This window comes from Callorhinchus milii, unplaced genomic scaffold (assembly GCF_018977255.1).
Source record: "Callorhinchus milii isolate IMCB2004 unplaced genomic scaffold, IMCB_Cmil_1.0 Scaffold3, whole genome shotgun sequence".
Lineage (NCBI taxonomy): Eukaryota > Metazoa > Chordata > Chondrichthyes > Chimaeriformes > Callorhinchidae > Callorhinchus > Callorhinchus milii.
In genome coordinates this window covers 52,789,345-52,805,586 of record NW_024704744.1, presented here as the reverse complement: position 1 = coordinate 52,805,586, position 16,242 = coordinate 52,789,345, and the positions used below count along the sequence as shown (strand labels likewise).

General features: G+C 43.6%; 1 protein-coding gene across 5 annotated transcripts in view; it reads left to right on the top strand.

The window, feature by feature from the left end:
* The window catches only part of LOC103178951 (tyrosine-protein kinase Fyn), a 146,638-nt gene extending 139,763 nt beyond the window's left edge, over positions 1–6,875 (top strand). For all 5 annotated transcript variants that reach the window (XM_042333724.1, XM_042333723.1, XM_042333720.1 and 2 more), the window contains 2 exons: positions 917–1,048; positions 4,996–6,875. In XM_042333724.1, the coding sequence (XP_042189658.1) occupies positions 917–1,048; positions 4,996–5,204 (341 nt within the window). In that variant the 3' untranslated portion in view covers positions 5,205–6,875. The remainder of the gene's footprint in view (positions 1–916; positions 1,049–4,995) is intronic.
* Positions 6,876–16,242: the final 9,367 nt, after the last annotated feature.

Here is a 16,242-nt window from a genome sequence, read left to right as displayed (position 1 = left end):
ATATGGGGACAAATAACAACTAAACTTTTTGTGGTGAAATGTTTTATCTGCCAGGATTAAACTTCTTTGTTTGAGAGTTGGGAACCACAGAGGTCAGGGGAAAGTGACAAAGTTCAGGGACACTCGTTTTTGGTTGCTTGTGTCCACCTAAAGCTTATCTACCTTGAACCTGAATATACTCCTTTCTGCAGTCTGATTCATCTATTAAAGCAGCGTTGCTGCTTTTATGCACCACTTTTGACATTGGTGTCATGCCCTTTAGTGGTGCAGTCAGAACAACTGAAGTACGAAACAGAATGAACAAGCAGAAGACAATGCCTTGTAATGCAAGTCACTATGAGGGAACAGTTTGCAAAATCTGAAAGATATAGACCCAGGTAGAATTTCTTCCATTGCAGCTTGAATAATGTCTCTTCATGCCTGTTATGGGATACAAATGCTCCTGATTCATGGATTGTTTGCTCCCTCTCTCTCTTTCTCTCTCCCCTCATTGGAAAATAAAGCTGCTAAAATAAAACTGCAAAAAAGATTGGGATTGTTTTCCCCAAGTCCATGGACATGCAAGATTATTTTTCTGAGTTAAGAGAGTGAGGGATTGTGATCTTGCCCATGAAACTCCCCCTAAATAGGGACTGATGTTAAAGCTGCCAGAATTAGGGAGTTGGAATAATGATCCACTAGGAATGGCAGTAGCCACTATGAGGCATTTTGACAGTATAATTAGACTATACCTCAACTGCCAGGATTATTATTAATATTTTGCTTGATTTAAATTGTCAAGTGCCGATGAAACCTAAAAGCACAAATGTGCCAGTATTCCTAGAATATAGTAGAAAATGGTGATGGAAGAGACAGATGCTCAGATATCAAAAATGTTTCATCATTTTTTCTTCCCCCCCTCACCACTTCACAATAGGTGCTAAATTTCCCATAAAATGGACTGCACCAGAAGCAGCGCTGTACGGGAGGTTCACAATTAAATCCGACGTATGGTCCTTTGGAATTCTCCTAACAGAGTTGGTGACAAAGGGACGGGTACCTTACCCAGGTAAGCTATAGCATGCTCTATCTGACAGAATTACGTGTATGCTACACCAAGGTAAACGGTGTGACAGAATCACATGTACATTACCAACAGTGTGCGTTGGATACTGCTGGAATTTAACCAGCTAAAATGGTAGAGGTTGCTAATGAGAGAACTGTCTAGTAAACCTCCCATCGCTTGTCCAGCTGGGACCACCCTATCCATTAGGGCTTTGGCTTGAGGGGCTTCTAAGGAAGTGAGTGGGAAGAATCACTGCTGTCAGTAACAAATCTGCCACTCCAAATTCTATGGACAAACCAGGCTGACTGGTCCTAGAGTACTGTGGACCCGCCTAGCTCAGGAACCAAACCCTCCACAGAGGATTGACTTAATTCCAAAATTTTGTTGCAAGGCAAATCACCTTGGAGCCAGCTCAACTGCACCAGTAACACTGGTTTGCCAACACAGAATTATAATGGGGAGAGAGTATGTGCAATGTAACAGACCAATTGCATTTATATAGCACCTTTCACTTTCGTAAGACATCCCAAGGTGCTGGATAGTCAAGGATTTGTACCCAAGTTGGGGATGGAGTCAAGAAAGGTGGAGGGCAAGGGGGATGGAGGTGAGAGAATGACCGAGGGCATGGTCAAAGGAAGGCATGGTCAAAGAGGAAGGACTTGAAACAAGCCTTGAAGGGAGGGAGTGTAGCTGATCCATGTTGGTTGGAGTAACAGCCCTCTGGTGTTTCAATCCCATGACCCCATGGATGTCTATTAAATCAGGGTGGGGGGAACACTAACACCCTCTCCAGCTTTCCTTGCTTCAGAAACCAGATGAATGAGTTAAAGTGACTAAAAGGAATCTTATCCTTAGAGGGCAGCCTTGCTGTGCTGCACTGCACATTTGGCTCTGGCCCACACTTAACCACATGGCCTCACTATCTATTCTTGGTTTTATTTCCTCTAAAACCCTTAGACTGCAATTCACAAATCAATACTTGCTCTTACTACTGGGAAGTGCACATTGCTGTGGCACACCTAATGGGAAGTCCCCCTCACGCAGCTTTACATATTGCATGCAATATCCAGGAAAAGGAACTTGTTGGCTTGCAGTCTGGAGTTGGCACTGCTTGATTCTTCCCTTTGGAAAAGCTGAAATCTTTTGTCTGCCTCTGCTGTGGAGTATGCAAGGGAAATCAATTACATAAAATTACATAGAATGTTACAGCACAGAAACAGGTCATTCGGCCCAACTAGTCCATGCCAATGTTTACACTGCACTCCAGCCCTCACCCCTCCTATTTCCCTCTCTATTCCCCTCCTCATGTTTGCAAAAGTTTTCTTTCAAATATATTGATGTTTTTAGCTTCAACCACAGCTTCTATCAGAGAGATCTCACTGCCCTCTGTGAAAGGAAGTTTCTTGTCAACCCTCATTTTAGATTTGCTACTATCTACCTTATATTTATGGCCCCTCATTTTGAATACACATCCTATTAATACCAACTTATCGAATACTTTCACAGTCTTAGAAACCTCTATCAGGCCCCTCTCAAAACGCCTCATTTCCAGAGAGAAAAGCTTTCACCTGTCCAATCTTTCTTGCATGTGCCGGACACCCCACATCCATGCCATGACCTGCTCTGCCTTCCCCCATCTCCGCAACATCGCCCAGCTCCACCACTGTCTCACACCACAGTCCGCCGAAACCCTTATACAATCTTCATAATATCCAGACTCGACTATGCAAACTCCCTGCTTGTCGGACTCCCCAACTCCTCCCTCCACAGGCTGCAGATCATCCAGAACTCTGTAGCCTGTGTCCTCACCTGCACCAGGCTCCGTGATCCTAACCTTGTTCCCCTCTACCTCTACGACCCCCTAACCCCCTACCAACCTTCCCACTCCCTCCGCTCAGCAGGCTCTGGCCTGTTTCACGTCCACCGCCTCCTCCGCCCCACCATAATAATAATAATAATCCTTGCATTTGATATAGCGCTTTTCACGTTTTCTCGATGTCTCAAAGCTCTTCACAGTATAGACTGTAAAGTGAATTGACCCTATATTTGTGGGTGAAAGGCGGCAGCCAATTGCACACAGCAGTGTCCCACAAACAGTCGTGGATTGAAAATGACCAATTTATTATTGTTTTGTTTTGGAGGGATTATTATTAGGCGTGTGGAGTAAGGAAACTTGCCCAAGGTTTCGCCCTGCCTGGAATTGAACCCAGGTGTCTCGCTTGCAAGGCGAGTGCTCTAACCACTGAGCTACAGGACTCCATTGGCGGGTGGGGCTTCTGCCACTCTGCCCCCACCCTCTGGAACTCCATCCCGCAGTCCCTCCGCCTCATCCCCTCCCTTGCCTCCTTCAACACCCATCTCAAGACCCTTCTCTTCAACCGTATTTTCGGTCACCCTCCTTTCGCCCCTGCTCTCCACCCTCCCCGATCCCGCCCCCCAGCTCGGGTCCGAAACATTGTCCGAGAAATGATTATCCAGCATCTTGGGATGTCCTCCCAACATGAAAGGCGGTATACAAATGTAATTCTGTTGTTCTTCTTGATAGCTCTATTCACTCATCCATGGCAAGTCCTTGTAAATCTATGCTGTACTCTGTCAAACACTTCAATAATCCTTCTCTAATATGGTGACCAGAACTGCACACAGTTTACCAATTGTGGTCTAACCAAAATTTTATATACATTTAAAATAACTTCCCTACTTTTATACTTCAATCCTTTGCACTTAAGCTTGGGACTCTATTTGCATTCTTTCTGGCCTTGTCCACCTGTGCTCTTGTGAATCTGATCCCTAAATCCCTTTGTTTCTCTACCTATTAATTTCCTACCATCCAAGGTATATTTGGTGCTTTATTCTAATCACCAAAGTGAATCACTTCATATTCTCTATATTCGCTTCACATTATCTTGTTCTTAAAGTCAATTCATTTTACAGTATATTCAGTGAAGCGCTTCGAGATGTCTCAACGACATGATAAGGCAGTATATTAAATGCAAAGATCATTATTATAAGTGCTCGTAGAACACCTCTTTATTTTTGTTTCTTGTTATTTTATCTAAACATCCTTCTTTACCATACTAATTATCTTAAACTCATTGTCTTTGTTTCTATTTTCTTCTCTGTTAATCCTTTTTGCAATTTTCAACCATTTTTTCCTTAGATCTAGTTTTATTCTTGGCTCTTTATTCATCCATGGCCTCTCATTATTGTATAACTCCTTTTATTTCTCAATGGGGATATATTTTTCCTAAGCCTTTTTTTCTATTATCGTGTTAAATTACCTTCCGTTGTTGCTCAACCTCTTTACTTGACAATTTCTCACTCTAGTTTACCTCAACTAGTTCATTCCTTTCTAGTTGGCTTTTTTTCCAGTCCAGTACTTCAGTCATTGCCTTGCCCTCCTTTTTTATCATCGCCTAATTCAAAAAAGTGTAAACAAATAAGTAAGCTGCAAGTCAATGTGTGACTTTGGGCATCAGTTCTTTGCACCATTCACTCTCCTCTGTGTTACTTTGTGGGTTTGAAGACAATTGCATGCCCACTTAAGCGCTCTGAGAAGTTACCCCACATGAATATAAATGCAAGTTCTTCCTCAGCACGGGATTGTTGATAAAGGAAACAAAACATAAAAGCTTCAAAAAATGACAGCAGTTCTGAGAAGTTGGATTGCAATTTGAGGAAGATTGAGTTGAGGGGCATTAGAGAGTAGTGTAGGATCATTTATTAGTTTTCATTTATTCTTTTAGTTTGGGACAGGCCAGTCCAGTTGGAGATTGAAGATCCCATATAATCCTTGCATTTGAAGCACTTTGAGACGTGAAAGGTGCTATACCAAATCCAAGAATTATGTATATAAATGTATTGTTTTAATGTAATGGATCAAAGTGAGGATCTAGTTATGTAAATCTATGAATGCACTGACTTACACGGCCTCTGTATTTGTATATTAGGTATGAACAATCGCGAGGTGCTGGAGCAGGTGGAGCGCGGATACAGGATGCCATCTCCAATGGACTGCCCCAGCTCCCTCCATGAGCTTATGATACAATGTTGGAAGAAAGATCCCGAGGAGAGGCCTACTTTTGAGTATCTGCAGGCCTTCTTGGAGGACTACTTCACTGCGACAGAGCCTCAGTACCAGCCTGGGGACAACCTGTAACCTGCTGTACTATCAGGACTGCTGTCTTCAGCTGATCCTCCCTTTTCCCAGTCCCATTTCTCATTGTCCTTCCAGAACCTAGGCCCCACTCTACGGAAACTGGTATCGTCCAATAACATGCCCTTTTCCATTCCCCTGGAAAGCAATGTCCCTCCTTTCATCTTAAGATTCTGTGTTTATTTGAGGCTTTTTTTTAATGTTGGAATGTTAGAATTGTATAATCATTGTTGAAAAGAATGGGCGACTTTCGCTTCATTTCTTTGTCTCACCAAGATATCAAGCCCCATCTTCCCCTCTATCTCTCTCTCCCCCCCAATCCTGGGGTTTTGCCTCTCAGATTATCCAGACTTATCGATATTATGAAACCCAAGTGGTTTTGGTTTAGTTCAGTTACCTTCTGAACCATGCTAATACCCAGTGGCCTTGGGTGAATATCGACTCTTTGCTGATAATTATTGTTTGAAGCCTTTTACATAGGACTCCACAGAGGTATGGAAAAGATGTAATCTAACTTCATTTGAGCTCAACGGACATTGTGAAGGTTTCTGACTGAGAACATTGCAAAGAAGGAAAACTGTGATTCTGTTTCTTTTAGGATTTCCTGCTTTTCTAGGTCTTTGCATATTGCCATGAAGGTGGGCTATTTGGTGACATTGGATGATGCCAAAAGCTCTGTTTTTGCACGTTGTTGCACTGCCCTGCATCACCGTCTGTTTTAATTACTATTTCGAATTTTGTTTGTTGATGGACTTGTACGATTTTTTAAAAATAAAACTAATGATGTAATGTGTCATTTTTTTAAACAAGTGCTAAAATTGGACACATTTCCTATGTGTCCACCCTCCTGCCCTCCACCTATGATCACAATGATTAGGCTTTCAGTGATGTTAAGTTCAGATTAGTTAGACTGTGATTCACATAGTGAAACAATGTCCCCAGAGCTAACAGGATACTATGTGAGTCTGATTAACAATATAGAGCTGAGTGCTGGTGAATTGAGAGGAAATGGAAATCTGTTGTATGGACTACACCTTGTGAGAGTATTAATTTAATATGTCTGCCAGCAATTTACAATCCCGTTGAGAGTTCCAGAATGCATATGACTGGCCCTTTACACTTCTAAATTAAGAGCGACTGCATACGGTTAGCTTAACCGGTACATTTACTGGCGCTTCAAGGGATAAAATGACAGAGCTTTTAACTGCAAGCATTCCAGAGTGTCATTTGTGTAACTTCATTTGCTGAATTTGTTTTTTAAAAAAATAAATTTTTTATATATAACTTTGACCTATGTGCAGTAATCAGTTGAGTTTCCAGATTGCTTCCCTGTACAGCCAATGACATCTTAAAGGATTATTTTAAGAGAATTACTATGCACTCGATAACTTTGATAGCAGATGCACAAATGTGGTAACGTGTTTTAGGATGTTACTACATTCCTTTAATTGACCGTGTGGTCTGAACTTTGGATTCTTTGTATTTGTACAGTTTAACCGAATGATGCCTCTGCATTAATTTTTTCCCCACCTTGCATTATGAATATAATATTTCAGTTGTCATTAATATGCATTTTAATGTTTCTGTGCCAGTTGACATATTTTACATAACTCTTAAATTTTCCTAATCCAGTTCTTGTCATTTTAAAGCCTGTATAATAAAGATCTTACCCAGGTCAGTGAATTTCTGCAATCATTTTGCACTCTGCTCAAATTAATCTGTCTGCAGTATGATAAAGCACAAGACATTATTTTATTTTACGGGAAAGCATTGGTGCTTTTTATTGATTTTTTTTTCAGACCCATATAGACATATGATGGAAACATGACATGGATCTTTTGGGATAAGAATGCAGTTACACTCAATTGCATAGGTACAGGCTCAGAATTCAATTCACAGCATGCAATTCACTATATTCTTTCTACAGCATTTTGGCTGCACATCCAAACTCCCAGGAGGATTCCATTTATGTCAGTTGGATGCAAGCTGGCACCAAGCATCCATCAGAACTACTACACATAATAATGCATGTACTGCACAAAGGCTGTGTTCTGTGTGCGGGGAGGGTGTGTGGAAGACAGGACATGGTCTTATTTGAATTGACATGGGCCAAACTTCACTATGCAGTATTTCATTTAATGGAGCATTTGAAAACTGAGCCCACATTGCAGCAGTCCAACAATATTAGTGATCCAGGCTATTTCAGTGCTGATGCAGGTATGGGTATTACACTATTGTATAAAAATATAATTTATTATTTAGATAAAATATTTCACTCCTGAGATATTGCTGTTAGGTATGAAGCATTTCAGTTTGTAACCCTTACCCCCTACCATTCACTTAATGGTTTGTAGATCTAGATTCTAAGGCCTAAAAGAAACCAAGTATAATAGTAATAATAATCCTTCCATTTGATTTAGCACCTTATCACGTCATTGAGATGTCTCAAAGCACTTCACGGGATATACTGTAAAGTGGATTGATTACGTGGGCAAAGCACAGCAAACAGTTTTCACACAGCATTATCCTACAAATGGCCATGGAGTGAGTGACCAATATTTATTTGGGGGTTTGTGGGGCCAGGGCACTGGGAGAAATTCCTTTCTCTTTTCGATTAGTGCCATGGGATCTTCAATGTCCACTTGAACAGATAGACAGGACCTCAGTTTAACGTTTCATCCAAAGTACAGCACCCTGACAATGGAACACACCCCAACGTTGCATTGGAGTGTCATCTTAGACAATGTGATTCAAGTCCCGAAGTGGGGCTTGAAACTACAAACTTCTCAGAAGCGAGAGCAAGGCTGACACACAAATGGTACCTTTTGCCATAAATAAATGCATTAAATCGATGAATACATCCATAGTAAATCTAAGCCATACTCTCTATATATTTCCACAACATCCTTTTTGTACTATGGTATCTTCAACTGTAAACTGCTCCAAATGCAGTCCAACTAAGATTTTGGACAAATTTAACATTACTGCTTTTGTATTCTACTGGATATAAAACCCAGGACTCAATTTGCATTCTTTATTGCCTTATCTACTTGTGTTCCTACTATTAGAGGCTTATTAAACTTGAATTGCCGGATCTCTTTACAATAATAAACAATAATCATGAGATCAGTAATAAACATAAGGTGTGTGTGCTTCAGAAGGAGTTAGTTTACCTTTATGAGACCATTGGTGATCGGGCATTCAGCATCTCTGCCCCCATACTCTGGAACTCTATCCTGCAATCCTTCCACCTCCTTTGAATCCCATCTAAAGAGCTTCCTCTTTCACTGTGCCTTTGGCCCCCCTCCACCCCTCCTGACTCCAACTTCCAGTTCGTGTCCAAAAACCCCTAACTGTCCAGTGCCCTGGGACATCTTTCCGATGTGAAGGGCACTATACAAGTGTAATTTGTTGTTGAGACAGCAATCAGATGTCATTCTGAAGCATCTTTCATAATTTAAGATTTCAACAACACTTCAAAGGGTCTTACACACATTCAGAGTTCTTGCACGTAGTGCACTGGAGAAATCAAGCCAGGTCTAAAGAAGGCCATTGGGCCCGAATACTGTCCTTCCATTGCAGCATCAAACGGTTTCTTCAATGAGTCCATAGTCCCAGGTTCAACTACCCTCTCTAGTAATATGTTCCAGCTGTTAATTACTCTCTAAATAACAAAATATTTACCTGATATCTAAATATATATAATTAAAACAAAGTTTAAATACTGTAAGTTAATTGTTTCACTCAGACTAATGCATTACAGAAACAGACGAGTTCAGGGTTGGATCACATCTGGATCAGTGGGTTGCAGGATCCATGATCAGAACTCTCCAATGCTGATTTACAAATAGCCCAAGTCGCTGGACGGGTCGGGTTTAGTTCCGTTTGGGGTTTGTGTTACATTGAGGAGGCTGGAAACCCTTATTGAGCAAGGGGATCCCTGGCAGTGTTCACAGCAGAGTGTCTGTAGCCAGCGAGATCAGAGGTGGGGAGTTCCCTCCCACTGACCCTCCCAGCCTCAATGTTGGGGGTTTACTGAGTTATGTTCAGTTATACACCAGCTATGAAAATTGCCAATAAAACATTGCGCTGGAATCTGTGGAATGTAAACCAAAACTCTGCGCTGAAGCTGTGGGTCCTGGGGGTGCTGGGTACCCTGGGGGTGCTGAGTACCCTGGGGGTGCTGGGTGAGCTGGGTGCCCTGGGGGGTGCTGGGTGTCCTGGGCCTGCTGGGTGCCCTGGGGCTGCTGGGTTCACTGGAGGTGCTGGATGATCTGGGTGCCCTGGGGGTGCTGGGAGCCCTGGGGGGTGCTGGGTGCCCTGAGGGAAGCTGAGTGCCCTGGAGGGTGCTGGGGCCCTGGCTGCTGGGTGCCCTGGGCTTGCTGGGTGCCCTGGTGCTGTCCTGGGGGCAAGGCCTGGGGAGCTCTCGGGTGGCGGTAGCAGTGCGGACGGTAAATGGGCTTCGCTTCACGGGTGAGTCACCATGGCCTGAACCCACCCCATGGGAGGGAATGTGTGTCTCTCTCTGAGTGTGTGTCTCTCTGAGTGTGTGTCTCTCTCTGAGTGTGTGTGTCTCTCTCTCTCTGTGAGGGTGTGTCTCTCTCTGAGTGTGTGTCTCTCTCTGAGTGTGTGTCTCTGTCTCTGAGTGTGTCTCTCTGAGTGTGTGTCTTTCTCTGAGTGTATCTCTCTGAGTGTGTGTGTGTCTCTCTCTGAGTCTGTGTGTCTCTCTGAGTGTGTGTGTCTCTCTCTGAGTGTGTGTGTCTCTCTGAGTGTGTGTCTCTCTCTGAGTGTGTGTGTCTCTCCCTGAGTAGGTCTCTCTGAGCGTGTGTCTCTCTCTCTGAGTGTGTGTGTGTCTCTCTCTGAGTGTCTCTCTCGGAATGTGTGTCTCTCTCTCTGAGTGTGTCTCTGAGTGTGTGTGTGTCTCTCTCTAAGTGTGTCTCTCTGAGTGTGTCTCTCTGAGTGTGTGTGTCTCTCTCTGAGTGTGTGTGTCTCTCTGAGTGTGTCTCTCTGAGTGTGTGTGTCTCTCTGAGTGTGTCTCTCTGAGTGTGTGTCTCTCTCTGAGTGTGTGTCTCTCTCTGAGTGTGTGTGTCTCTCTCTGAGTGTGTGTCTCTCTTTCTGAGTGTGTGTGTCTCTCTGAGTGTGTGTGTCTCTCTGAGTGTGTGTGTCTCTCTCTGAGTAGGTCTCTCTGAGTGTGTGTCTCTCTCTGAGTGTGTGTGTCTCTCTGAGTGTGTGTGTCTCTCTCTGAGTGTGTGTCTCTCTGAGTGTGTGTGTCTCTCTCTGAGTAGGTCTCTCTGAGTGTGTGTCTCTCTCTGAGTAGGTCTCTCTGAGTGTGTGTGTCTCTCTCTGAGTAGGTCTCTCTGAGTGTGTGTCTCTCTCTGAGTGTGTGTCTCTCTCTCTGAGTGTGAGTGTGTCTCTCTCTGAGTGTGTGTGTCTCTCTGAGTGTGTGTCTCTCTGAGTGTGTGTGTCTCTCTCTGAGTGTGTGTGTGTCTCTCTCTGAGTAGGTCTCTCTGAGTGTGTGTCTCTCTCTGAGTGTGTGTGTCTCTCTCTGAGTAGGTCTCTCTGAGTATGTGTCTCTCTCTGACTGTGTGTCTCTCTCTGAGTGTCTCTCTCTCTCTGAGGCTGTGTCTCTCTCTAACTGTGTGTCTCTCTGAGTGTCTCTCTCTCTGAGTGTGTGTCTCTCTGAGTGTGTGTATGTCTCTCTCTCTCTGAGTGTGTGTGTCTCTCTCTGAGTGTGTGTGTCTCTCTGAGTGTGTCTCTCTCTGAGTGTGTGTGTCTCTCTCTGAGGGTGTGTCTCTCTCTGAGTAGGTCTCTCTGAGTATGTGTCTCTCTGACTGTGTGTCTCTCTCTGAGTGTCTCTCTCTCTCTCTGAGGCTGTGTCTCTCTCTAACTGTGTGTCTCTCTGAGTGTCTCTCTCTCTGAGTGTGTGTGTCTCTCTGAGTGTGTCTCTCTGAGTGTGTGTGTCTCTCTCTGAGTAGGTCTCTCTGAGTGTGTGTGTCTCTCTCTGAGGGTGTGTCTCTCTCTGAAGGTGTGTCTCTCTCGCTCTGGTTCTAATCCAAGGAAATAGATGGATATCAGCTCACCCCCAAACTGCTCAGAAACATCAAAACACTGGTTTAATCAGAAGACACAATCCTCCACTGAGAAAACATCTGGTGTAAAGTGGATCTCTCAATAAAAATTGTTACATTTCCAACCAGTTAACATAACAATGTCCCACAAACAACCATGGAGTGAATGACCGTGTGTGTCTGGGGGATTATTGACCAGGACACTGGGAGAAACTCCCTTGTCTTTCGAATAGTGCTGTGGGATATTCAACGTCCACCTGAACAGGTAGATGGGATATTGATTTAATGTCTCATCCAAAAGATAGCACCCACAACAATACAGACACCCACAGTACAGCACTGGAACATCAAGCTGGACTGTGAATTCAAAGTGTGATGAGGGGCTTGAATCTAATTCTGACTCAGAGGCGAAAGTACAACTCACTGAGTCCAACTGACACACACAATATTTTCCACATTTGAATGAAAAAAGGCAGAGATCATGTGCTCAGTTGTTTAATGCTTTAAGAAGATGAAAGTTTTTATTCTCAATGAGTAATTTAAGAAATAAACACTAGTCTGAAATGAGCAGGATGTGGTCTGGACAGTGCTCTGACATTGCAAACTGATTTAGAATAAACCTCAGCAAATACAGTGCCAGCGCATTATTACTTTGCAGATCTTAACATGCTAACAGTAATTGCATACACTGTGCTTACACTCACTATCTCCCTCCTCCCCCACAACCACAGATAAAACATTAATACTCAGTTTCTGTAGCTCACTTTACAGGTAAACGTCCCTCAGATAAATCTTTAGTGCTCCTGCCTCTGCTCACTGGCCTTTTCCTCAGGTCATATTCCTCTAGTGAGATCTCTCTGTCTGTCTCTCTGTCTGTGTGTGTGTGTGTCTCTTGGTGTCTGTGTGTGTCTCTTGGTGTCTGTGTGTGTGTATCCCTCTCTGTCTGTGTGTGTCTCTCTCTGTCTGTGTGTCTCTGTCTGTCTGTGTGTCTCTGTCTGTGTGTATCTTTCTGACTGTGTGTGTCTGTGTGTCTGTCTGTCTGCCTGTCTGTATGTGTGTGTCTGTGTCTCTGTCTGTATGTGTGTGTCTGTGTCTCTGTCTGTGTGTGTCTCTCTGTCTATGTGTGTCTGTGTCTGTGTGTGTCTGCCTGTCTGTGTGTCTGCCTGTCTGTATGTGTGTCTGTGTCTCTGTCTGTGTGTCTCTCTCTGTCTGTGTGTGTCTGTGTCTGTGTGTCTCTGTCTGTGTGTCTGTCTGCCTGTCTGTATGTGTGTCTGTGTCTCTGTCTGTGTGTGTCTCTCTGTCTGTGTGTGTCTGTGTCTGTGTGTCTCTGTCTGTGTGTCTGTCTGCCTGTCTGTATGTGTGTCTGTGTCTCTGTCTGTGTGTGTCTCTCTGTCTGTGTGTGTCTGTGTGTGTGTGTGTGTCTCTCGTTGGAAAGTTTCAGACCCAGGTGTTGGGTCCCGCCTGCACGGAAGGCAGTCTCAAAGCTTTTCCAGACGTTAAGAACGCTTTGCATCAAGAAATACTGCCTCCTGCAGATCTCCCACATTTCCATTCAGCTCAGAGCCCTGGCGCTGAATTCCGGGGTCCAGTTTGGGGAGTCTGTGGAAGAGACACACAGAGAGAGGGAGAGAGAGTTGTGCACCTGCTGCATTTGCAAACATTGAGCGATTTACGATCCAGATTTTAATATTGTTTGTTCTTTCGATGTAATTCAGAGGCAGTGGCTGCAGAGAGGAGGGAGAGGCTGGGGACTGGCCCTCGAGGAGGAGCGACAGGACTTCACATCCACTGTTGGTTAAACCCAGTGAACGAGAGGCACAGAGAGAGGGAGAGGGAGAGAGGCGAGAAACGCTCCCGAGCACCGAGTCCATCCCAGGCACCAGGTCATCGCTTTGTGAGTTGGGGTCATATGTTGGGAGATTTGGTGATTTAATAGCATTTGAATTAAGAAGAGCTTTGGATATTGGTGGAACTGCGAGTCTGAGCCAATTGTTTCACTCAGACCAATGCATTACAGAAACAGGCGAGTTCAGGGCTGGAGCACATCTGGATCAGTGGGTTGCAGGATCCATGATCAGAACTCTCCAATGCTGATTTACAAATAGCCCAACAACAATAACAACAACAAGATTGCATTTACAGAGCGCCTTTCACGTCGGGAGGACGTCCCAAGGCGCTGAACGGGTCGGGTTTAGCTCTGTTTGGGGTTTGTGTTGCATTGAGGAGGCTGGAAACTCTTACTGAGCATTGAGGGGATCCCTGGCAGTGTTCACAGCAGAGTGTCTGTAGCCAGCGAGATCAGGGATGGGGAGCTCCCTCACTCACACTGTCCTGGGCTCACTGTCAGCCTCGCTCTTGGGGACATTCTCTGATAATCTGACCGAAAGTAACTACTTTGTGGGTTTTACTGATCAGCTATGCTCTGGTAATGATACCTTCGCAGTGTTGATACTGAGCCTTGTGTTTGATATAATTACTATGGGGCGTGGGGGGGGTTAGTGAGAGGCAGAGGTGGGATCTTTTTGGAGCTGAGCTGGAATATTGGAATGGAGCTGTAGCAGTCTCAATGGGCTTGTTCCTGAGCCGGGCTGGTCCACAATATTCCAGGGCACTCCTGATGCCATAACAGTCAGCCCGTGCGATTTGGAAGGCAGACTCTTCCTGTTAACCCTGCAAGCCAAAGCTCTAGTGATGAGGGTGGTTGTAGCTGGACACAACTTGCCAGACAGCGCTTTTAATGACAACTTATGTAGTTTTAGCTGGTTAGACTCCAGACATACCCTAACTCACATTCTGGGATGCCCAAGCCTTGGCTTTTGCCAGCCTGCACCTAATAGACTTTGAAATTAGGCACGTACAGTTTATCTTTCGAGGGAGAAAGTGCACATTTCATTGTAGACACTGATATCTCCAGGTGTAGGTGGCATACAAATGTAGAAATCTTAGTCTGGTTTGGATACTGCTAAGCATGGGAATAGGTGTCTGCATGTGTCAGACACCTGGCTGATCACATATATATATATATATACCCCAAAACAACAACTTGCATTTATATGGTGCCCTTCACATATGACAATGTTTTGGAACAGTGTAGGATGTCAAAACCTGCAAAGTCTGAAAGCGCTCTACAAGGAATTGCTGTCAATTGTAGTGACTGTATATGTGTAGGCAAATATAGTAACAGTTTGGGCAGAAGCAATCTATTGGTCCATCAGATATATCTATCCAACTTTCCTAAAGATTCAGTTACCTGTCTATGTTACTCTTGTTTAGTGTGAGAGGGAGCACTGAGCTCCACTGAGCATCCTGTATGTGGGGAGCTGGAGTTTTGTTGCAGCGTACCCAGGGCTCCTCCAGCTGAACACATTTTTTGATAATTTTATACTCGACATTTGGTGATGAAACCTCTTGGTTTTGTCTCCAACTCTCCAAAAAAACATGCAGGTTAAATGAGAATTGGATTAGTGTGCCTCATGCTGGAATCTTGCTCCGTACAGCACCTGAAGGGATCAGGAGCATTGCCTTTCACACCCAAACAGTATTAAGGCATTAGGTGTGAAATGCAATGATTCGCTCCTATGGTCAGTCAAAAGCATTCACAGACAACCTGAAGGCTTTCCACAGACCACATTCCATTGCTATTGAGAAATTCAACATGTAGCCAACTCTTTAACAAAGATTAAAAACCAAACACCAACCTGTGGTTTTCTCTACTTCCAGAAAATGAGTTCTTAAGAGGGTTTGATCTTCCTGCTCTAACTTGTCCCTCATAAAATAAACACAACGTAAGTGAGGAAAAGATGATCCTTGTCTTTAAAGATTCAAATACCAAAGGTAGTTGGAGGAGTGCTCTACAGGAGATCTCCTAAATTAGATTGTTCAGAGATCTCCAGAGTGGATATGAAATTGTGCTGTCTATATAAAGAATTAATATTTTGTATTGCTTTATATTAACACGATTCAGTATTCCATTGTACTCAAAGTGAGTGACGTGCGGCAATTTGATATAAAGGTCAGCCAGTAATGCCTGAAACTGATATTAAGTAATCACATTTTTTGATGGGGTGAGCTTGTGGAGGAGTGAGTTTGGGTTTATGGCGATTGCTCAATCTCAATGAAATTCATTCCCAACTTTGAAATCTCTCAAACTGTTACATTACTTGTTCACGTTATTTACTTTTTCATTTGAAACATAATATTTCTGTTTTAAATGAATGTTGATGAACAAAGAGAACATTCCACGTGCAGCCAGCCCGTCGCTTGTCTTCTCATACATGTAACGGTCAGCGAAAGTAACTTTTCCAGGGTTAATTGTATTTACAAAAGCACACAGCACAGACACAATGAGCTGCATGGCCTTTATCTGTGCTGTAAATTTCTATGGTTATATGCACCTGAAGAAACTGTGCTATTTTACCTTTACTCACCTTCTCATATTAACATTGGAACATATCAATATAATAGCTGGTGACGTTAAACTTGAAGAAGTTATCTTCCCTTATCTCTGACATTGAATAATAATAATAATCCTTGCATTTAATATAGCGCTTTTCACATCTTCTAGACATCTCAAAGCACTTTACAGAATATGCTGTATTGACTGTATAGTTGTGGGCGAATTAATAGGAATTCACCAATCTGAAAAGATCATAGGCATTGCCCTAAACATAAAATCAGATACTAATTTGAAATCAAAACTCATTGCTCTGTTTCCTCCTCCAACTATTTATTTCCCAGCACTTCAACACTGTGCAACTCCTTCCCACCCTCAGTCTTCCCTTCCTCCTAAGATCTCCAGGGTGTAAGACTCAAGCTTGGTATGACCTAACAACTCCTATTTCATTTGACTTGTCCTCTACCCTATGCTGTCGCCTCTGATTCTATTCAGCTGGGATTCTCAATTAAAGCAACAACAACAACAGCAACAAGATTCCATTTATAAAGCGCCTTTCACGTCAGGAGGACGTCCCAAG